Source organism: Lycorma delicatula, chromosome 1 (assembly GCF_047948215.1).
Source record: "Lycorma delicatula isolate Av1 chromosome 1, ASM4794821v1, whole genome shotgun sequence".
Classification (NCBI taxonomy): domain Eukaryota; kingdom Metazoa; phylum Arthropoda; class Insecta; order Hemiptera; family Fulgoridae; genus Lycorma; species Lycorma delicatula.
In genome coordinates, this window is record NC_134455.1 from 115624879 (window position 1) to 115649765 (window position 24887).

The window sequence follows — 24887 nt, forward strand, 5'->3', positions numbered from 1 at the left end:
TCAATGATTTCCTCTTCGCAGCAATTAAATACCCTTTGAGGTATTTAATGTACCATGTGGCGTGACCTCAACATGTAGTACTCCAAATTTCTTAGCTTTAAGTAACTGTGATGATTGTACGTCATTCATCATCCGTGAGCTGTCATGAAAGGGCTAGTCTTTGTAAAATTGCCTTCTTTTTTCTTGATAGGATATATTGGAATTGGTCCACTATCCTTTGGTCGAAATGTCGTTCGATCCGTCTTTTCCAAAACAGTGAATTCTTTGTCGCTAAACTCGACTCTCTTCCTCCTCTTCGCTAGCAAAGACAGAAGTTCTCCAGGATGAGGGTTCTTATATGGACCCACTGCCAGATAAGTTGTGGATGTTGAATCATCCATATCCTATTCATCACCAGTCAATATGTTGCAAGGTGCGAGCGGAGAGACAGTTGGCATGCCCTGGATCATTCATTGATCCTGTCTGGATTACCCCAGTCAGCTGCTTACCATAAATATAACCCAGGTTGGAGTCAGGCACTGCCTGACACAGGATATAGAGACATCCCAGGGCTTATACATAGCAGTAAGGGCTCTGATAATCCCTACTCATGGACAATCCCTACCAAGAGCTGAAATGACTGAAATACACTGGGTGGCACAAGACTTCAGCAGAGCAAGCTCACAGCAGCCCATTTTCAAGCCAGCTTCACAACCAAGAAGAGGGGATGAGCACTCCCCATCCACACTCTGTCCAGCATTGGCAAAATAGATGATAGTCATGATGATCACCAGCTCGGGACTGCCAATCCTGTATACTACAGGGAGCTCCTGAGGAAGACCATTTCCCCATTAGCTGGTAAAGTGAAGTTACCAAAGTACTATGTCATTGCCTGCCCCGAATGTGTGTGTTTAATCGGGGCCATAGCACTTATTCCCTGTCATAAATGTGATCTTGCGAGATATTCCCTTAGTATGATAATAAATACTTAATAATAAAAGGTGTATTGTTTTTTTTTTATTTTTTAGAGAATTTTTTGAAAAGAATAAATAGTTTGGAAAAAGGTATGAATGTTAGCAACAAAAGTATATTAAACGTTTTAGCTTAAAGTTTATATAATTTTCTTTATTCATGTTAGGGAAGAAATTTTTTTTGTTATTAAAGATCTGAAGATTAAAGAAATATATAATTTTTGCAACTTCTATCCACTAATAATGAAAAATGTATGTTTTGTTGTAAAACTCTTTTTCAAGTTATTTACATAACATTAATAAAACGTGTGTTATTTTTACTACCTTGTTCGAAGTAATGGAAGTATTGTGATAGCGAAAAATTTTGGTTTCCAGATTTCAATGGAAATATATCCATTTTGATTAGTTTCGACATGACATCTGTATGTATGTATGTATGTATCTCGCATAACTCAAAAACGATTAGCGATAGGATGTTGACATTTTGGATTTACGGCTATTGTAACATCTAGTTGTGCACACCTCCCCTTTTGATTGCAATCGACTGAACCAAAAGTGTGCCCATAAAAGCACAATATCCAAATTTGGATTTTGTACTTTTCTTAAATGTAGTAATAAACCCTTACTGAGACCTCAACGATATATCATATAAGTGGTAGTTATTTTCTTTGGTTCCAGATTTATAATCAAATACAATTTTGATTAATAAAATATTTGGATCTTAGGGAAAGACACATCGGTTCGAATCAGACTTCATCTCCTTTCTTTTTTTTTATTTGAATTTATTGATTTATTAATAATTATTTTAATCTCACATTGTAAAAAAAAATTAATGAGTAATTATTCAATAACAAAAAAAATATCAGAAGTTACTGAGATAAAATTTAAAAAAATTGTGTAAATGTATTAATTTTTATGACTAGTAATTTTCAGATTGCTTTATTTCAAAAGTAATACTATTTCTGTCAATAATTGTAAAAATTGCTTATTTTTAGAATTGAAAGGGTTTTTTCAGAATTTTTGTTGATAATATGGCTATTGTTTGTACAATAATGGGATGAAACCAAATTAAAAATAAATTTAATAGCTATTACTTTGAAATTTAATGAATTTTTATATAGGAGAATTTGTGAATATAAAATGTAAAAAGTTGAATTTTAACATTAAATTTTAACATTAAATTTTTCAAGGGGTAGTATTCAGAACATCATACAGTGAAATTTTGTTTTTTTACATAGTGACCACAAAAACCAAATTAAATCCATTGATTCTGAACAATAATGTAAGAACGAATATCAATGACAATTTTCATTGATTTCCTTCTTTTTATTTAAAATTTGAATGATTGGAAACCAGTTATTATATATTTTATTTTCATTACATAACTGATTAGCTGTGTTGTAAAGCAGTAGATGTATGTGTTTTCCAACTTGTATTTAAACATAACAGAATGAAAGAATATTACTCTGATATATAAAGAGAATATTCTTTGCTTTGTAAAATATGCTTACTAAAGCCTGTTATTAAATCGAAATATTTGTTATTAATTTTTTTCCTCAGGTGTTAAGTGCATCAAAATGTTACTACATTTGATACACTTCTTCTGTATTTCTTTGTCCTGTGCTACAAATTTACTATTGGCAGTGCCTTGTTTCAGGACCTACCAATCTGGCCCACCTTTTTACTACATACTGCCACAAACATCTCTTGTTAATTTTTTTTGTTTAGGTCTGTATTTTAGTATTATTAATTAGGATGTTAATCCATCCAATTTTCAGCATCCCTATTACATTTAATTTCAGAAGCATCTGTTCCTTTCTTGAAAACTCTCAATGTTTGATACCATTTTAATATTTTGTTCTTTATTTAATTCAGGTTTCTGAATCGTCATTATTTCTTTTCCTTCGCATGCAACCATCAAAGATGTCACCTACTACTAGTTCATCTTCTTTCTTCAACAGAAGTTAACTATTTGTATTTCTGATAGTTATTGATATTGGCTTTAATTTCCTAACTTTCATTTAATTTTCTTTATCTCATAGTTGCACATTTAAGTATTGCTATGTAATTATAGACTGCTTAATATTAGTTTTCACTACATTGAGGTATTTGTCACAGCATGGATCCAGTTTCTGAATATTCTCTTCTTAAAATGAAGTCACCTTTGAGCATCCAGTGTAAACATAATTCTGAAATATTAAATCTTGTAAATTTCCAAACCAACAAACCGGAGAATTTGAAGAGATTTTGACTTTGTCAGCTGAAGATCTAACCAATGATAATGAAATGAGTAATGCTAGTGAGGGGGTTAAATTTTCCTGTATCAGGTTCTTGGTGCTAGGTATAAACAGGAAGATAAATCCTTTACTAAGCTTTCTCCCTTTCTGATTAATTGCATCATTACAGCTTGTGGTAAGGTGTAAGTAACGGTGAAACCATATAGGATGCATAATTTCAACAACAGAGTAATTTTTTGCTGTGTCTTGGCCAATGTTGGGTTGCCTGAAATTACAAAACAATTGTCACCGCAGTCGGTGACATCTGTGCAGAGGATTAGGGGAAGGGAGAATAGTGTTCAATGAATCTAGTCCAACCGTTCCTGAGCATATAAAAGTTGGTTACCTTTCTGCCTTGTGCAACCATTTATACTAAATCCTAGATGCTTCCACTGTCAGGGTTTGGTTATACCAAAATTGGTTGTACAAAGGAACAAGTTTATGCACGTTGTGACTGTACTGGACACGATGACATCACATGCACTGAGACAGAAAAATGTACAAATTGTACAGGTCCACACTCAGCAAGAGCCATTTTGAAAATCTGTACTGAGCAGAAAGTGTCTCTCCTTTGGCACTTAGGAATCCTGTACAACCTGGAATTAATTTTGTACAAGCTCTCAAACAATGTACAAAATGAGAAGAAATGCACATTGTGTAAAGAACTAACCAAATTGGTAGAGGCTTTGCCAGAACAAGTAATATCCCTCATGGCTGCTATTACAGCATTGAGTACTGGCAAAAAGGTAAGTTGTGCCAGAAAAACTGGTGATAGTGATTTATCTAATTCCATATCCCTTGTTTCAAAATAAATAAATAAAATCCAAAAAGGAAATGCTGAATAGTATTTAAGTAATCTGCATGCATTTTTCCATTACTGGAAAAAGTATTACTTTTGGCTACAAATATTATTCAGTAGAATGTTTGCAGTCTCTGTTCTTGCCATGAGGATATTAAATCCTATTAAAGGTAGAAAATTGTTTAACACTGTGTCAGCCTCTGTCCCCAGGATGATGTGTCCTTTTACAGAAATGGCTGTGACCACACAACTGATGGGAGAGGGATGTGAAGGTGTGGCTGTTTTTCTGAAGGAAATTGTGACAGGTGCCTATATTCAGGTAGCGATAGATATCCCTGCAGTCTCAGTGAAGTTATGTTGGTGCCATTCAAAATGAATATCGACAACTTTTGTCTTCCTCCAAATTCTGATGTTAGGAGGGTGATCTGTCCAGTCTGTTTTCCCAAATTCCTATACCCTGCCTAATAATTGGCGATTTCAATGCCTATCACTATTTTTGGGACCCACCATCATGTTCTTCTCGAGGCAATATAGTCGATTGACTGAGGCAGAACTTTGATCATACACATTTATATAATCTTCATCAGGTACATCTTCATGCATCGATCTGTCCTTATGTTCAACAACCCTTTTACATGTCATGTTTCCAAAAATTTCTGTGGAAGTGATTATAGACTGTTTGTTTGTTATCTCAGTTGGTACTAGTGATTTACCTCATTGTCAGCTGTACCGATGGATGGTTCAGAAAGCGGACTGGATTGGATAGAAGGATTCCTTTGCTCAATATGACAAATAGCAGTAACACTATCCACCAATATATGCTAAGTTTACACAACAAATTCTCATTGTGCAAATGAATTCATCCCTTTAACATCTGGAAAGCCAAAGCGGTCTGCTGTTCCATGATGGAATGAAGACTATAGCCGAGCACAAAGAGATTGGCGCAGGGCTTTACGTAATTTCAATTGAAGACCTAAGACTGAATTTTTCTGTGCTTTCTGCAATGCAAGAACTGTTTGGCGTCAAGTGTTTCAGTGTGCTAAACGAAAATCACGAATGAATTAAGTCAAATCCATTTCTCAGACAACAACATCTGTTGTATGGAAAAAGTTTCAAAGAGTGTGTTGATCGGTGCAGTCACTTCAGCCAATTTAACTGCAATGGGGTGGAGACCTTGTTACCACACCAGTTGATAATGGCAAACCCAAACACATTTGGAAGGTCATATAAGGCAGTTTTACTTTCATCATCATACTGTCCTAAGTTTGTGAGATATAAGTTGCAGGTATAAAATATCCTGTTGGTAATTGGAGATTTGCAAAATGAATTAAATATATCCTTTTCTTATAATGAGCTAAGAGCTAATGAGTTAAGGTATGCTTTGAATAATTCTTGTGACACTTCCCCTGTAAGTATCAGGCTCAATATGTTATAACACCTCCCAGATATTTGCACTAAGACATCTTTTGTGTATCTACAGGGTGTCCCGTATAAAACGCAACCCATCAATCACTCATTCATGAAATTTCAAAAGTCAAGCTTACTCCCCAACTCGTTACTGAAATGGACTCGTCCCAACATCTTAACATCGCGGTAGAACACTACCGATAGTAACAACAATGCAATCATAATGTTCAATGTATTGCTAGAGACAAGATGGTGTTTTCGCTAGATGAACGTGTTTTCATTGTTGAGTCGTACTTCAGTACAAGATTTGTTTCGCCATAAGTACCCAGATAAACCAGCTCCTAACAAAACATCAGTATTAAGGTTAGTTGCAAAATTTAGAGAGACTGGTTCTGCCTCGCCAAATAAATCGATCAGACGTTTGTCTGCTGAAATTAATTTGTCTAAATCAACTGTTCATCGGGCGACCAAACAATTACAATTACGACCTTATCGCATTCAAACGGTTCATATACTTCTTGAGCCCGATGGGTTCAATGGTTCTGTCGATTTCTACGTGAGGGAATTAATGTTATGGATTTGTTATTTTTAACAGATGAAGCATGGTTTCATTTGGATGGCTACGTAAACAGCCAAACCAGTAGAATTTGGAGTGCTGAAAATCCCCACGCTTATCACGAAAAACAATTACACCCGCAGAAGTTGGGCGTGTGGTTCACGATATCGCGGAAGAAAATAATTGGTCCTATTTTTTTTATCAAGATATCAGGATATTTTATTTCAGTTCATTGCACTCTTGGAAGAGGAAGACAGACACTGCTGGCTACAACATGACAGTGTGACATCGCACTGCGCAGGTTCAACTTCTGATTTCGTTGAGGAATTCTTTGGTAATCGTGTTATCGGTCGAGGCTTCTGGCCACCAAGATCTTCAGATTTGACTGCAGCGGATTTTTTTCTATGGGGTTACCTCAAAGAAAAAGCCTACAGCAACAAACCACGAACACTTTAACAATTGAAAGTCAATATTGAACAAGCTGTATTAAATATCCAGCCACAAACTTTGAAAAAGTTGCAAGAAACGCTGTAAAAAGAATTGAAGCTTGTATTCAAGAAGATGGCGGCCACTTCCAACATTTACTCTAAATGTAAGGTAATGGATGGTAATAATAAAATTTACATTTACACATGCCTTTTTATTATTTCAATACCTACCAATATAAGGAGGTTGGGTTGCGTTTTATATGGGACACTCTGTATAATAGAACATTCTCTGACCAGGTGATTCTAGATTCTTGGTCAGAGGCACTGGTGATTTCTCATACTGAAACCTGGTAAAGATAAATCATGCTCCACAAGTTATCATCCTATTTCCTTAACCAGTACTCTCTGGAATGTTATGTGATGAATGATACCATCTAATGTGATACCTTGAGATAAATTCTCTAATTGCCCCAGAATAATGCAGTTTCCGCCAGTGTAGATAGTCTGTTGATCATGTAGTTGCCCTGGAAGCTGCTATTCAAAATTCCTTTTTATTTCGCCAACGGCTGGTTGTTATATTTTTTGATTTGCAAAAGGCATACTAACACGGCATGGAGGAGAGGGATCCTAAATACACTACATGGATCGGGTATTCACACTAAAGGTATTTAGTGCAGACTATCATTCATTCATCTGTCTGCCGTGGGTGCATTTTGCTCAAGTCCTGTGGTAAGTGCTATTGGACAGTGGGGTGAGCTATCTCTTTGGAGTAGATGGAAGCAAATGATAGATATGCTCCTATGTGGCTCGGATAAAGGTGCAACCAACTAGTCTAACCTTTGATGCAGTATTCTCTAACCAGCATGTTAATCAATTCCAGGGAGAGCTGAGATCTACTGCTCCACTAGGCATCAAAGCTCAACATCTTTTTTCTGCTCTAGTCCTATTACAATTACCTCTAGTCATTACTGTTGTTCTGTGTTATTACCCCCATTGGTGGCCTTCTCTTGTTAAGTTTAGATCTTTGTTAGTATCATTAAAAGAACACAAATTCAGTTATTTTGCAGAATAAATTTTATCATATAAATAGCGTGAATCCTGAAGCTACAGTTTATTCAGATGACTCTAAAAATGTTCTGTTGGTTGTACTTTTGTGGCTGAGTACAGAACTTACATGTTTGGTCTCCCCAGCATCACCAGTATATTAGTTGTGGATCTATCTATTAAGGCCTTAAATATAATTAGCCCAACATTTCAATATGTACTTATTTGCTTGGATTCCACGAGTGCCTTACAGGAGATTAGTGATGTGTATTCCAAACACCCTGTTGTCTGTGAAATTCAGTGTGTTATTTCACAAATGATTAATGTAATACAGTTGTGAGCTTCTGCTGGATCCTTAGCCATATTGGAATTTCAGGCAATGAGCCTGCTGATAGTACGGCAAAAGAGGCGTTTCCAGCCTTTTTTTCTCGTGTTGTTTCGAGAACGATCTTGTCTTCTGAAGAGGGTGGTTCATGATGAATGACAAAATGAATGGGATGTGCTACTATTAACACAACAGATGCATCCCTTTGTGGTTGCTAATACTGCCAACTAACTGTGCACCACATCCTTGTTGATTGTATCTGTTATGTGACGTTGGGTCGCAAGTTTAAATTAGGGGCTAACAAATGTGAACTATTATTCTAGGGGATAATGAAACAATGTTCTCTTAAGTTTTACAATTTCATAGGGTTGTCAGTTTAATAGTTTTAATAATGTAGTGGATTTATGCCATTTGCCATAAAGCAGATAGTAATTTTATTATTTAAATAATGTGATATATCATTGTGGTTATATTTTGCTTTTAGCATATGACAGGTTTTTCCTTTTTAGATGTACAGGTGTCCATAAAGTCTTTCCATGATTATAAAAATTTATTACAAAATAACTATTACAGTTACAGCTGTGCAGTTTGTGGCAAAAGAAAGAAAAGTTAGAAATATTATTTATCTTGTCATAAACTTCAGCACTTCCGTTTGTTGCTTGCACAATGTTCAACCAATAATCAGTTTCATACCATATGTTGGTTCACACTTCTACGATAACACTAGCAACAGCTTCAGTTATTTTTCATCTCAATATGTCCAGATCAGGTACGGGTGTTGCATAGACTCTGTCCTTAACATAACCCCAGAGGAAAAGTCTAAGGGAGTTATGTTTGGTGATCGTGGTGGCCAGGGAGTGGGACCATCGCACCCAATCCATCTGCCACGAAATGATTCATTCAGAAAATCTAACTAGTAACCCCAATGTGGTGTGCACCATCTTGCTGGAAAACCAGCCTAGGTTGCCATGTAGTTGAGGTTTAGCAAAGTGTTTCAGCATATCCAGGTAAATGTTAGCTATTATTGATTGCTCAATGAAAAAGAAGAGACTAATGATTCTGTTGTACATCAAACCACATCACACATTCACTTCTGGGAAATCTCCAATTTTTTCCCTGGTAAAGCACTGATTTTCTGAGCCCCATATTCTTGTATTATGCCTGTTTACTTCCTCTGAGGTGTGGAAAGTAGCCTCGTCTGAAAAACACATGTTGCTGGTACTCATTGTGGTTATTAATTGTTTTAAAATCTTGTTCACAAAGGCAGCACAACTAGAACTGTCATCTGGCTGTAGATGTTGCAATATCTGATCTTTATATGCATGCAACCTACGTTTTTTGTGTAAAATTTTGTGCACTGTTGACTGGGGAATCCTTAGTGCATGATGGTAGATTTGGAAGGGCTATGTAGAAATACATATAAAATTTTCCCAATGCAGTTTTATAATTTTCTTTTACAACTAATTATTCTTTACTACTTTGCCCTGTATGATTGATTTTTATGTATCGATAGAAATGTTTACCTTTATTGTCAATTAATAATTTTTTTTCAGCATGAGAAACAGGCTACTGAAAATTTGAAGAAAGAGCTAAATAAGCTTGAAATTCTTTACTCGTGTAACCAATCAAAAATTTCTGAACTCAATGAAAAGAATTCTACACTTACAAAAGATTTTCTAAAAGTTAAACATGAGTCGACTCATAATTACAATATTTATATTTACAAATTAGATGAACTAAGAAATGTTGTATCTGATGATAAAGAAGAAATAGTAAATTTGAATTTGGAATTGTTATCAAAAGATAAAATAATTGAGGAGCTAAACATAGTGGTAAATGAATACAGTGACTTTAAATCTGATCATAGTAATTGTAATGAAATTAAAGAAGCTGTGAATTCTCTAAGAAATGATCTCTTCATGCTTGAAGAGAGTAGAAGTGTGTATGTATTTATTATATTATTCATTACATATTCATTGTGATTAAACAATTTTTAATGTAAAATGAATGTTAGAACTTAAAATTTAGGAGAATGCTTGCTGTAGTTTTAAAAATCATTTATAAAAAAAGTGTAAAACTGAAATCTTTAAAAAAAGTGTAATCTGTAAATTTTCATATTTTAGTGTAAATTTATATAAGAAATTTAAATTAAAACCATTTGTAATTTTTTTCACTTAGAGCACTATGTTGCATTACACTTTCTTTTTGTTTAATAGTATTTAATTTCATTTGCTGCACAATATAAGTAGTATGTATTAGGTAGATGCTTATTGTTGATTAAATGTTGTTAAAGTGTAACAGTTTTGAATTTGTACTTGTTTTTTATATTTGTGATCAGGTTAAGGTATGAAAATGAAATTCTAAAAGGTGATAAAACTAAACTACAATTATCTTATGAAAAAGCTACAAATGAACTTAAAAATTTAGCCAATAAATTGGTTGTAAGAGAAAAACAGTTACAGACTTACTATGAAGACAAATTGGCTGACATCAAAGAAAATATGGTATGTTTTTTAATCTGTTTTTCATTAATATTTAATTAGATTTGTTAGAAAATAAACATCAGTAAACCCACATTACAATAAAAATTGTTTTTTTCATCCCTGTGAGCCATTAGGGTGACAGGTTATAAAAAAAGCTAATTCTATTGCACAAAATTTTATTCATTGTGTCTTGTTTTATTCCTCTTCATATTTTATCAAGATAAATTTTTCTCTCCATTAAATTTCTTGTGACCAACCAACAACATATTTTAGATGAAAGTGAAACTGTAAAATAAGTTTTATAAAAAAAATCAAAATTTTTTTCAAAATTCTTCAAAACTTGCTTTTGAAATTGGCACCAATTTATAAATTACTAAGTTGTTGATAGTGTTTATTTTAAATTTTGGTCAAAGTTTAAATTTAAAAATTAATTCTGTTAAAAAATTATACCTAAGTTTCTTCAAATGTACTGCCACATTGAAAGCAAATTAATTGCTTTCCAAACAATTTTTCCAGTGTTATCATAAATTAAAAGTGCTTTCATGAGTGTTGTAGTTAAAGATTGTTACTTTCAAGAACTGAGATTAAATTTCTATATTCACTTCGACAAAGGAGCAAAATTTGTTCACACTTAAGATGCAAATTGTAATTGTAATGTTTAACATAGTTATATCTAGACGAACTATGGATTTGAATGGAGATATAGCTATAAAATTGTCATTCAATTCAGAAAGTACTTCTCTTTTGAAATGTCAGTTATTCTCTGGTAAACATTCCATCAACTGAATTCTTAGCTCGCATATATGAATCATGTTGTCTAATAAATAGGTGGTAGTGTCTTGGCCCAGATTTTTCCTCTGCGAGAAGTTAGAGTAAATGAGTTGAAATATATTTTTTTTCAACATGTACTATTTAAATACCAAGCTTTTTAATGAAAGAATGAACTTTGAACTATTTTTTGGTAGTTTATTGATGTATTCATACTGTGCACTTTTATTTTGGTTTTTAGATTTTGATTAATGAAGAGAAAAGTAAATTTTTAATGCAAAGAGTTATTAAATATGAAGAAGTAAGGAAAGAGTTATTAAAGACAGAAAAAATTTTGAAAAAAGAATTAAAGTATGTTAAGAAGAAGTGGAAGGTACAAAGATAATAATCTCAATTTAAATTATGTTGTTTTAATAATTGTCTTACTTTCCAAAAAAAGATTTTAGCTTAGTAATTTTTTTTGTGTGTTTTGGGAGCTGCAACTTCCTAAAACCTCATCTGATTTCAATTAAACCTTTATATAAATATACCTTTTCAGGTGCTAATAATTATTTATTCTTCATTCTGCACTTTCCCCCCAAGTACCAAATTTCCCTTAGTATGACAGGTAAAAATTACCACAGATATACACATCAATCACATGGATAAATCCTATTATATATTTGAGAATATTAATTGTTAAAATTTGTAGATTTATCATTTGGTTTACTGATTACTGTCTGTAAGATGTAGAGTAATAAAAACTAAATGACAATATAAGCTACATTGTTAAACATTACCAGAGGCTTGATTCTACAAAACTATAAATTATTTATATGATAAATAATTTGTAAAGTTTATTTTTTTTGTAAACATCTTTGTTCATATATTGGGTTATGATATAACTATATATTGGGTTCCTACATTGGGTTACAATGTAACTTGTCACATCACAGATTTATTTACAGATTACAAAATTCAATTTTCTCTTCGGTAGTAAACTATAATTTCTTATCTTAGATTACTGAATCTATTAAAAATTAAAACATTTTATACAGTGATAATTAATTTTACAACTATAATTTGATAAGCTAGAGTTTGACTTATTTTTTATTTAAACTATTTAGTTTATTCTTTCCTTTTCCTCAATAATTTTGTTTAATTCCTTACGTAAGATTTTCCAATTTGTCATATCCTTTGAATTTAATGTAGGAATAAAGGAAACTGGCATAAACTATAAACCCTTTCAACATTAATACATAAACGTATGATTTATGTACAGTCATTTATTTACTTAGTCATTAAGTTAACAAAAGCTTACTAAATTTTAAATGAAAGAAAAAACTGCAATGAAAAGAAAACAGTTTAATAAAAAGAAACAGTTTAGTAGAAAGAAACAGTTAGTATGTAGTAATATGGAGTTACACTTGAGGAAATGTCTTCTCAAAGGTAATGCTGGAATGTATTTCAGTGTGGGTGTCAAATATATACACTAGGAAAAAGGAAGGCTGGATGTATTTGGAAATGAGAGTTGGTGATGATTAAAGATTAGATGAACAGGTAGAATGAAAGATCTAGATGAGTAGAAGCTCAATCAGAAACAACTGAGAATAGAAAAACTGATTTGGTGGAACATGAGATGAGAAAGATTGAATAAAAAAGCTCTAGATGAATCTCTAGAAAGTGCAAAGAAGGCCAGAAAATGTTAAGAATGGTAGATGATCTAAAAGTAAATGGTGGAGCTTTTAAAAACAACCAGTTTGGTTGTAAATAGAAGAAAATAAAGAGAAACATGTTGCAAGGGACTGCATCAGCACAGCTTTTTATGATGATGGAAGATCTTATTTTTTGTTTGTCTGTTGAATGGTTTAATAACAGACAATTTTGTTTCAACCACTATTTTGTCAAATTCACTGAGTGAAAAACATAGTATTTCCAAGAGAGTTGATTGTTACCATTCCTTAAAATATGTGTCTTTAACTGAACTCTTTACCTGATGTTAATATTACTCAAAAATATAAATATCTTGTTTGTTTGAATCATGACTTTTGCTGGATTAAAATATCTATCACCTTATACTATAAACTTAATTAATTTTAATTACTTCTTATCACTGTACTTAATTTTAATCAAATTATCACTTTTCTTTGTTTATTGAGATTTATATAAGTTATTGCTTCCTTAAGTGTAGGCATTTTATAATACTATACATTGTTTTATGACATGTGGTGTAATGAATAATGTGTTTAGGGCTTTTTCAAAGTAAAGAGGAATAGCGATCTACATTAGTCAGCACACCAAGTGTTATCATTCCATTTAGATTAGGATGTGTTTTACATATATATTCTTTAGCAGATGGCAAATAATATTTTTTCTTTCTCACATCAAAAAGTCCAGTGTGAATCAGAAAGTGTTACAGGTTTAAAGAATAGACTTTCTTTAGAATAGTCCCATCACTGGAGAAGCAATAGGAGCACTGTCATTTGCAAGGAAATGCTTTCAACAGAATGTATTACTCTTATTGCTTAATATCACCTACATGTCAGTGGGTTTGCTGTATTTAGGTATGTTAGTATATTTGGCTTGGTATAGAAGGCAACTGGGAAACCATTTCACCACTACTCATTCTCATTCATATACATGGTGTGTGGTTCTTATTATTTTTGAGGGTCTATAAAATTTTATAGAATGACTCGTCTGTCCCATTGCTTAAAATCATTGCAGTTTTGTCACTTAATATAATGTTAAGTTATTGGTGGTAGCCATGTCTTTAAAAATCTAGAGTTGAATTTTCAGTCTATGTAATCACACAATTGTAGAAAAGTGTTTATTTTTAATAACAAAAAACAAAGTAGAAAAACAGCATACCACAACACTGGAAACTCCTGAAAAGCAACTGAAGCATTATAATAGAAATTTTAAAAATTGATTAAAATAATTGTATTGAATGTATGTTAAATCCATTGCTATATGAATTGTACTGCTAGTTGTTTGTGCATAAAGACCAAAGCAAGCATTATGTGTTTAATCAATTTAACTGTATTTGAAGGGGTATATTAGACTCTTATAAACTTGAAGCTAGTTAAATTTTCTAAGACAGGTGTAGAATTATTTCAACTTTCAAGTGGGTTTTTATGTCACAGTCTGATTGCAAAACAAAAATAGTTCACCTATCCTTTTAGAAAGTTGTACACTGCTGATATGCAATTGAGTATTATTGAGTTGAAATTCCATTTATTATTTAAACAAAACTAACAGTGTACGCTATTTATTAAGTTGTATTTAAGAAAGATTACTATCTGTTATTTACTAAGAGATAATATAACATAATTCTGATGCTATTGTGTTAAGTTTCATAATTCTGTGTTTCATCATTTTAGGCATTTGTATTTATTTTTATGTATGTTAAACTTAATAATATTTCTAGCATTAAGTGTGGTACACGATTGCAGCTATTCATTTAAGGAATATTTAATATTAGCTTCCTGTCACAGCTTCACCAACGCTATATGGTTATTTGCATTTCTTGTAGCAGTCAATCTTTTTAGTTTTTTTAGTCAAGTAACTGGAGGTAGGTGCAACCAGTCACTCATTAAATGGCAGCCAGTAATGATGGCAGTGGCTGTGTTGGTTGAGCTACAGCATTGTATACCTTTACACTCTTTAAAAAAAATTGTAATCAAAAAAATCTGAAAATGGTTTTAAAATATGTATTTGAAGAGTGTTTGCAAACCAAAATCCTACTGAATATCTTGTTTACCACAGTCAGGATTGGGAAAATTTATAATCATTGTTCAAACTTTTTTTACCCTTCTTTTCAACATTTGAATTTCAAAAACCAAGAAATTGATTTATTTGTATGAAGATAATTATTACACTTACCAAAAATCAGGTTGATTTCTTCATTTGTTACTGAGAAATTAAAAAAAAGAGTTCCAGAAAAAATCCATCTTTAACCCTTGAAATTCAGAATTTCAACAAATCTAGAAATTTGTTTTTAGAATACAGTAATTTATAATCACTCAGTTCAAACCCCAGCTCACACAGTGATAGACACTCCACAGTTAATTAAATTAAATTCAATTTATTAAAGTTTGTGCTTCAACTGGCAAATCTCCACTACTACAGATATATATTTTATTTTTTGAGAGAAGTATATTTAAAAAATTCTCAGTTATGCAAAAAAACATGGGTAAAAATTTGGTTGTAACTGATTGGGTAGGTTTTTGTTTATCCTAAACAAATAAAAAACCTCTTCTCTTTTATATAATAATATAGAAATTACCACTAACTTTCATACTGAAAACTACTTTAATACTGTAAATTTAATTCTATTATTATGTAATATTATTCATTTGATTGATTCAGATTATTCAGTGCAAACCCTATTCACAGTTCATTAATTCAATTCATTAAAGTTTGTGTTTAAACTGAGAAATCTCTCCACTACTACATATATATCTTTTTTCAAAATCTTTTCAGATTGAATATATCTAAAAAAATACCTTCTCAGTTATGCCAAGAAAAATGGGTAAAAATTAGGTTGTGATTGATTAGGTAGTTTTTTAGTTTATCCTGAACAAACAAAAATTTATATAGTATAGATTTTTTTCCTTTATTAATGGAAAACACATGAACAATTTGTTTTCAATGTATACGTTATACAACCTACACAAATGTTTTATTTTAAGAGTCATTGCTATATCTTTTTTTATTTACTATTCTAAAGTAGCATTGTCATAAATGTGAAGACTTTGCGCGATGATATTCCCTTAGTATATTGTAGGCTTTGTACTGTAACTGATAGTACTGAAAAGTAGTGTAGACACATGAAACAGATGCAGTTTAGCAGTAATTGATCCTATAAAATTTTTATCCCATTGAATCTCTAAGTTAGTGCATTGATGTGAAACTGGATGCATTTTTTCACAAGTATAAGTAAATTTTAAATTAGTTTATGGTTTGCTGAAGTTAATGGTATGGTCTAAATGTGCTTGATAAAGTTCCCAGATATAATGTATTTTTTTGAAAAGAGGTTGGTGCAATCTTATAGTATCTAAGGATATTCATTTAAGGGGAAAATAGGGGGAAGGAGGACAAAATATTGTGCTGCTTCGTCTTGTCTGGAACATTGAGTAGAAGAATATGTAGAGACTTTTTAATTTAGCCATACTTTTGATACGCACATATTTTTTATTCCATGTGGGTAATATAAAGCCAAAACAAGAAAAATCCTTTACAAAATATTGTAAAAGTTTTAATTTTTTTTGTGTTCCAAGAACCCTTCCTGTTAGCACAAATATAGTATGATAGTTTTTGATCTATAATTATGTTCATGCATTGAAAAAAATTAATAAATACAAAAAATTATTGATTTAAAATAATAAGAACTTTTATTTTGGTACTATTTACGTTATTGGAAATTTTATTTTGAAAATGGGATTGTATTTTTCCAGTGTAAGATAAAAAATTCTATGCATGAAAGAAGTGTCATCACTATTAAAATTTTCTGCTGTCACTTGTGACATTTCAGCCATTGTATCTACGTTAATTTATATCTTCATTGTTATTTGAAAAGATTTCATACACTGGATTTGAATGATTTGTGTGCCACACTAGACAATTGTGTTTAAGCATAGTCATTATAGTAGTTAAGTACAACCTATTCATTTGGTATTTGTTGCTTTTTTTTATTTTATTTAAGAAATTTGGCTACTAAAAATAGAAAAGCTTTAATTGATAAATATTCCAACCTAAAAGGAATGTTCTAACCTAATGGCAGACACTGAAAATTTACACATGATATTGCTTACTCTCATTGACCTGAAAGTGTTAGGAGAAATTGTCATTGACAATGTATAGTGAATCAATCAATTGACAATGTATAGTGATGTATAGTGAATCCATCCGAATTTTAATAAATTTTTCAATTATTTGTGACAATAACTTATAAAAATGCTAAGATGTCATGCATTAACTCAAATAAATGTTTACAAAATTTTACCATTAGAAGTATTTATTGCACTGCAATTTAGATAGCCTAGAAGTTCAATAATAGATTTTTAATGTAACATTTTATTGATTCAACAATGTGTTGTATTGATTATCAGTTCTAGAAAAAACTGAATGAATCATCATTTAATATGCATTTCATACTGGTGACAGGAGTATAAATCTAGAGTGATTGTAATGATAATACTGGCAATCTAGAGTGAAATTAATGAAATGAAGAAAAATTGTTTGTCTTAATAGCAAATTCATCCTGTGTAGAGGTGATCTATCTGTGAGGAAGATCAGTAGGTTGATAACTAATCATAACATTTAAATTTTATTTTTGCTTATTGTTGACAAATTTATGGTATAATATTATGAACAAGGGATGCAACTACTTGGAATTCCCAAAATAATCTACACCAAATATCATTGAGACTTTCAGATTGTCATACTGTATAATTCTATTTCATAAGTATTTTTTAAAGTTTGTCTTTTGTTTAAAAACAAACTTATTGTTTCTTTAATAAATCTGGATTTGTTAACTTCATCTTTATATAATGATTTTTCTTTTGTTACAGCAGGAGCAATTGACCACAACACAATTGAAATTAATCATTAAAAATTTAAACCTAGAAATTTGTGATTTAAAAAAAATTACATACTTCTAATCAGTCATTTCTGAACTGAATGAGAAATTCTTCGCTCTAGGTAATTCTAAACATTAACTTATAAACTTGTTTGTATTTTTTTAATTATGTATGTATCTTGTATGTATCTTTTCCATAAATATTATTTATTACAGTTGTTAACAAAGAAATAAAACAAAACCCCATTTTTAAGACTTAATAGTTAAATGGAGATTCTCATGAAAAATATAATATACCTCTGGAACTTTTTCACATCTTTCATAAATTGTACTACATACATGGGTTACACATGAAGTTTTCTTATTTGTAAATCTGTTTGTTCATGTATATGTATGAAGTGACTTATGCCTAAAAATAGTAATTCTGTAGTTTGTGTTTGTAGACTACAGTACCAATAAAAATTTTCCTACAGTTAGGAAATTTCATGATTTTTCATAACTTGCGCTTTTACCCCCTTAGTTATTTGACTGATTTGATGTTATGCTCTAATCTTTTCTATTTTGAGTTAATCTTCCACCTCTTCCTGAATTCATGCTTGTACATTTTATAAATTCTAATCTTTGTCATCCTCTATAATTTTTATCTTCTTAAAGGGATGTATTCAAGATAAAAATTCTTAAAGGGATGTATTCAATTACTTTTTTGTTATAAATTTTGCCATTGGGATCCAGTGTATGCGTAATTATTTTGATAATATCTTTGTTTTAACACACACTCATGAGCCCCATTGTAAAGCAGAAGCATCTCTGCCATCCTTGAGAAAGTTCTGGGTTTCAATTCAAGCCTGGCCTGGATGGTGGTGCTTAGTCAATTTCACAAAATCACATAAAGAGCTGATAATGGTACTATCTCATTAACTTGTGCTTCATGGAATTTACTTTTTTATTATTTATATGTATGAGGTATGTTAAAAAAGTATCTGACCATGTTATTCTCAGAAAGTATTTGAATGTGAGCAATAAGACTTTGTGTAGAGCATACCGTTAATACCTAGTGCACTTAAGTTCTTTTTTGTAACCTGATATAACTGGTTACAACTTGAAAAAATTGGTTGCCTAGCTGAAATTTTGTGTGTTTTTTATTTTATGTACAACGATGTAGTAATGCATAGAGCAGTGTTGTTTACATAAATGTGTGCTAAGTAGTTGGTGATACATAAATCGAAATAATGTTTGAAATTAAACAGACTGTAAAAAAATGATGCTATGAAGGTTGGAAGGAGGTGAATAGCAGTATAACCATTTTCAAATCAGCTGAACTTCAGCTAAAGTGACCAGCATGCCAGTAGGACACTAGTAAGGCAAAATCCAATTGTCACTTGTGTGCTGTATAATTGTAGAAACAATCTATGTTTCCACATTCCACCTTGCAACATTATAACAACCACGCTTCTAACTAGCCCTGCTCAAATTTTTTTAACATTAAATTGAGCATAACTCACTCAATTAATCTAAATCAAATTTTCGCATGTACAACTTTAAATATGCTACTACACATATCTAAATTTCAACTGAAATTGCAGTTGTTTTGGAGATTTTTGAGCCTCAAAATTGTATACATAGGCCTATAAATATATAAGGAAACTCAATTTAACTGAATGGTATTTTTATATTCCTCATACCTCAAAAACATAAAGAAAACTCATTTTTACCCATCACTCTTTCCATGTGATTGAAATTAATACCATACTTTTCATTAAAAAGTTTTAATAACTATAGATGCAGATACTATAAATACTATAAAAGCTTTGTACAACTGACAGTGCGTCAGTATGTATGTACAGGCTAGTTTTCATCAACTAACAGTGGTGCAAACTAGCCTATAAAGAACAACCCCAGTTTCTCATAATTGTATGAGAAACAAAAATCGGCTGTAGTTGCATGACATTGTCACATGACATTGATATTTTTGTCCAGTGGAGGAGTGGCCTAAGTTTACCCATCAGATATTGCTTTGAATTATTCATACCACAGTTATGAATCTGAATTACCTGAACCTCCTTTTGTTTCAGACTTTCCTTTGAGATTTCCCAGATATCTTGCATATATCTTAGCCAGGATTCTTTCGTTGGAAACTTCTTTAATGAGTGGTGCCAAGTGTTACTGCCTTTGCTTATTTATATGTCCTGTATCCAAAACTTTTCAATAGTTTTCTTAGTTTTATTAAAATTAGAACTGCATTTTCAATATCATTTGGAACAGTCTTTGAAATTAGTGTTTACTGTAAAATTTGCTTTCTAAAGAAGTAGTATAACCTTTTCTCCACTTTCTATTCTCTTTTCTCAAATCCTTTGAGTTTGTCAGATTTTGAGTTCTTTTCCTTGTGTTAGGTGTTAATTGATAAAACTAAAATAATTCTTTTACCTTCAGAAACTGAATATTGTGGGCCAGCTACATTTACTGCACATAAAGACAGAGTAGGAAGTTGTCTTATTCATTTTATGAAATTATAATAAAATAATGTTTCTTTGTTTTACATCAAATCCAGCAATTCAAATGATTTCACAAGTCTTAATTAAAAGAAACTCTTTATTGAAAGACTTATTTTTTGTATTTTATCAAATGTTAGCTCTGATATACTATAACTAAAGTAACAAAAAATAAAGGCATATGTTGTCAAATGAATTTTAACACTTAGTTTGATAGCATAATAGTTTTAAGTTTATTAGATGATCAACAGGAGAATATTTGTAAAAAAAAACTTTGAAAAATATAATTTTTTTACACTACAATATATTGTAAAAATATATAAACTGTAGAATGTAATGATAGGCTGTCAAAAATGTTATGAAGTTAGTATCATTCTAACGGAATAAGAAAAATATATCAAATGTCAGATCATGTTTGTATATGTGTGTTTTATGTTTTATAAAAAAAATAATTAGAAATTATTATTAGAATTTCCATCTTTTCTAATCCTAAAAGTCAAGAAGTTTTCAAAATGTTGGTCTCAAAGGAAACACTAAGTAACATTTTCAGTGTTTTGCAATTTTTCCCTGTTCTTCATTCAATGAAGACCTTTAATCTATTTCATAAGCTGCTTTCCTGAAATCTGAAAAATTTTCATGGCCTGCAAAATCAGTAATAAAATGTGTATATGCATGCAGACATTAAAATTAAAAATTGCAATTGTTAATTTTCATCAAAATCTCAAATAATTCAGAACTTTTTGCTTATAATTTTTTTTTTATATCTATGCATGATTGTTCAGATTTTAAGCTTACAGAAATATGATTACTAAACAATGTAAAAAATTAAATGTTTGTAGCCAAATAGAAATTCAAAAATAACTTTGATAGTTGTAACTGTGAAGCATTTGAAGGAAAGACTGATTTGATTAATTAATACAGTAAAACAGCATAAAAAATTTGTTGTCAGTTTAAAACTTCTGAACTGCATTTCTGGAAATTTGTTCCTTAGGTCTTAGCCAAAATTTTGTCGGCTGAGATCAATGAAAACAAAATTTTCATTGATCAGTTATTTCCAAGATTACATTTGAAGATGAATGAACCATATATCTAGTTATGAGGGAAAAGTAATCGATTCCTGTATGTTGAAATCTACTTTTTAATAATTATAGTTGATGTCTTATTACTTAGTTGTTTTTTTTAAATTGAAAAAAATTAATATTTTATTACTAAACGTGTTTTATATTATTATAACTAACATTTTGTGATTGTTTATTGTTTATTCCATTTTGAATAGAAAGATGGATTATTGAAGCATCTTTCAAAGAAAATTGCTAAGGAATAAAGTGGATTTCTGAAGCACTGAAAATTGAGCTAGATGTTCAACAAAAATATCAAGTTTTGCTATTTTTGTTAATATGCTTTTAAGATGTTGCTATTTTTGATAGTATTATGAATGTGATATTGAGCGGTGCAGAAAGCACTAGAGATGTAGTTTCATTATTTAATTTGGTACTTCTTTATTAACAGGGGCACTTGATTTTTTTAATTTCTATTTATTACATTAATTACTTCTGTGCTGAATTAGTGTTATATAATTATTGTATTTAGTTTAAATTTCACTTTTGATATTACTATGTAATTTATGTATTTAATATCAATTAGAAAAGGTTAACAAGAATTAGATTAGGTAACATAACAAGTCAAAAACTGAAATCAACATAACCTAATGCTCGCTTTGCTCGCTATCCTTTTTTTAATTAACTTTAAATATACTAGTTATATAAACTTATTAATAACAAAAGTGATAATAAAATACCAGCAGAAAAATATGAAAATGGAGTGTGCCCACCCATTAAGAAGTACCTTAACTGCAGCAGTGAACTGATCAGGTGATTGATTGTGGATTTAACAAGGAAGTTACTTGACCAAAAATGTTGGAACAAATGTAGGGATATATTAACAATTGGGTTTCACATTCTATCCAGAGAGTATTATTTTGCAGCAAGACTGTTAAACACATATAAATCGCTATTTTACAAATAAGAATGGAATAGTTGTTGATCTACAATAAAATTAATTCAGGCCTTTATCCCAGCAATTTTCTGGAATTGTTATGAGGTATGTTCTGAAAGTAAGGTTACAACATTTAAAAAAAATCAAAAACTGCTTATTTGTTAATGAAACTTATGAAATATTATACAAATGTGTTTATAAAATTATTTTTCTATATATCTGTCATTCAGTTCCAGGCATTTGGTCAGCCGGCATATCAATTTTTACTTCTTGGTCAGTTGAAAAGCATTTTCCACCAGTTTATTTTTTGTTCTGTTAACAGGTATGGTACACTTTGAATGCGCAGTTTTCAAAAATTCAAACAATTAGTCACAGTTTGACTGACTAATTGGTTTAAGAAGTTCAAAAAATTGGTCTATAGTAGAACCAGCAATCTTCACGAATCAGTTCATTCTAGTTTATCAACAAACTCATCAGTTGTAATAAACAGTCTTCCGCACTTACGTTCATAGTGAATGTCTGTTCTACCATGTTCAAATTTCCTACACCACTTGGTTTCTGTATCATGTGACATCAAATTGCTGTAAATTGAAACATTTATGCAATGGATGTTGGCAGGCTTTTAATTTTTAGTGATAGCAAGATATCGGGGAGAACTTGTACTTCACATTTGGGGGATCAGGAATTACAGAGTTCATTTTAAAACATCATTCTGGTGTAACTTTCCTCAGAGCAACAGACATGTTACCTTACTTTCTAAACATATCTCATGCATCAATTTTAAATAATTTATGATTTAATGATTGCTATAAATTTGTTATATACTCATTTTTGTTGCAGGTTGAAAAGCAGTTTTAAAAAATTTAAAAACAGTCTAAAAGTTCTTGAACTGAAAAACTTGCAGGCTTCAAATCAATCTCTTATAACACAACGATAAAAATTTTCTATAAACACAAAACATGCAAGCTAAATTCTGAGTTGTCTGCTAGTAACTAGAAATTTTCAGAATTAGAGGAAGAAATTACTGATTATAAATGTAAATTGTCATAATTGTACTTGTAGTACTTGTCATAATTGTACACTAAGTGCTCAGATATTATCAGATGAAAATATAATTGAGGAACTTGATTGAAAAAGAGTACATTTTTCTAGAATCGCACAATAGCTGTAAAGAAATTATTATTATAATTTCTAAATGAAAATTTTTACTCTATTTTACCACCCTGACTACTTATTACAGGGTCCAATAAAAAGGTTTTTTCAGAATGAAATGAATGAAATCAATTTCTTTTTTTTTTGAATTTACATGTATGTAATTTCAAAGGTACCAGTGTAACCAGTGATTTCTTCAAGAAACAGTCAGTAATTTATATAACAAAATTTTGGTAATAGCCCTGAAGTAGTTTTCTATTTACAGTAATAATCTATTGCAAGTCATGAATTCAGTTATTTTTTTAGCATTCTGTTTGTAGTACTGGCTGTAGAGTTGTGGATATATCTGTGCACATTTTTTTACTATTTTTGTATAAATATCTAAGCGTATCGGTCCTTGTTTTCCAAAACAATGCTCATTGTTTTTTTATACTCTGTATTCAGGTGGAGTTACTGAACACAATATAAGTAAAATTCCCATTTTTTATTTTATTCCCTAAGTGCATAATTAAAATAAGATTCTTGTACACTGTTTAAATCAAATTAGAAGTATCACTCACCATTAGTTGTAAATTTACCAGAGAAGTAATAGAAATTGTAAAAATATATGCAAATTGTGAAATTTTGCAGAAGCCATTTTTTGGTGAAGATTAAAAAACATTGCTTTTTATATTTACTAAAAACCATGTTTATATTGTATATTATATTTCACAAGTGCATTTTATTGTGCACTGGTAATACTATTTCTAGAAAAGTTTTTGCAATAAAAATATATTAAATTCATTAAATAAATAATAATTTGCACCACTTTTTAAATTATCAGGTATTTTATATTTCTTGACAATATTAAGTAAAATATTGAGTAAAATATTAAGTAATTTTCTATGGTCAGACTGATAAAAACCAAAGTAGCACTTCTTTTTTTTATTCCTGTAATTTTTCCTTAATATGCCCATATGTTAGATATAACATAACTAACATATATTAGATATATTATATAGCTAACCCCCCCTCATATTCTTATCAGCTGTAATTTAATCATTTAGTAAACAATAAAAAAATTACACATTCTATGATTTCTGACATGCACTCAATATGTATAATCTCTGTTCTCAACAGAAATACATTTTTCTAATGCATTTCTTTTGAGAACATTTTATTTTAAGACATTTTCTTTCAGGCATTTCTTATCATCTGAGTAGTAAAATTGTTCTTTTCATTGAGAGATTTTGTTATCAGAGGGCAGTTGAAATTCATTTCAGCACTCTGCTTTTGTAAATGTCAGTCAAATTTTCAGATGATTGTATAGAACCACAAAATGGTGTATAAAAAAAGAAAATTATTATATAGCCAATGATTTTCTGATCTGTATGTGGTATTTATCTTTTTTTGTTATTCCATTTAAAGAGTGAAAATGAAATACTAAAATAGGGTCAACGTAGACTACTTATAGAATTTGTTGAAGCTAATAATAAGTTGAAGGTTAATTTTGAAAACCAGCTGGCTTGTTAAAGTAGAAAATGGTAAGTCAGTATAGTGCTGTCCCTATAATCAGGATTAATATGTTGTCAGTAGAATTTATTTTTAAGGTTGAAGTATTATCTGTACACAATACTTTTTTTTGTAATATAAATAGAAAATTGTTTGTTTTTAAAA

The 24887-nt window shown here is 30.6% G+C and overlaps 1 protein-coding gene across 4 annotated transcripts in view; it reads left to right on the top strand.

Annotated features, from left to right (window-relative positions):
• Positions 1–24887, top strand: part of LOC142321494 (uncharacterized) — a 40840-nt gene extending 15953 nt beyond the window's left edge. For 3 of the 4 annotated variants that reach the window (XM_075359629.1, XM_075359646.1, XM_075359655.1), the window contains 5 exons: positions 9339–9727; positions 10124–10289; positions 11278–11409; positions 17588–17717; positions 22920–24887. In XM_075359629.1, the coding sequence (XP_075215744.1) occupies positions 9339–9727; positions 10124–10289; positions 11278–11409; positions 17588–17677 (777 nt within the window). In that variant the 3' untranslated portion in view covers positions 17678–17717; positions 22920–24887. The remainder of the gene's footprint in view (positions 1–9338; positions 9728–10123; positions 10290–11277; positions 11410–17587; positions 17718–22919) is intronic. The other variant, XM_075359637.1, reaches the window with a different exon arrangement.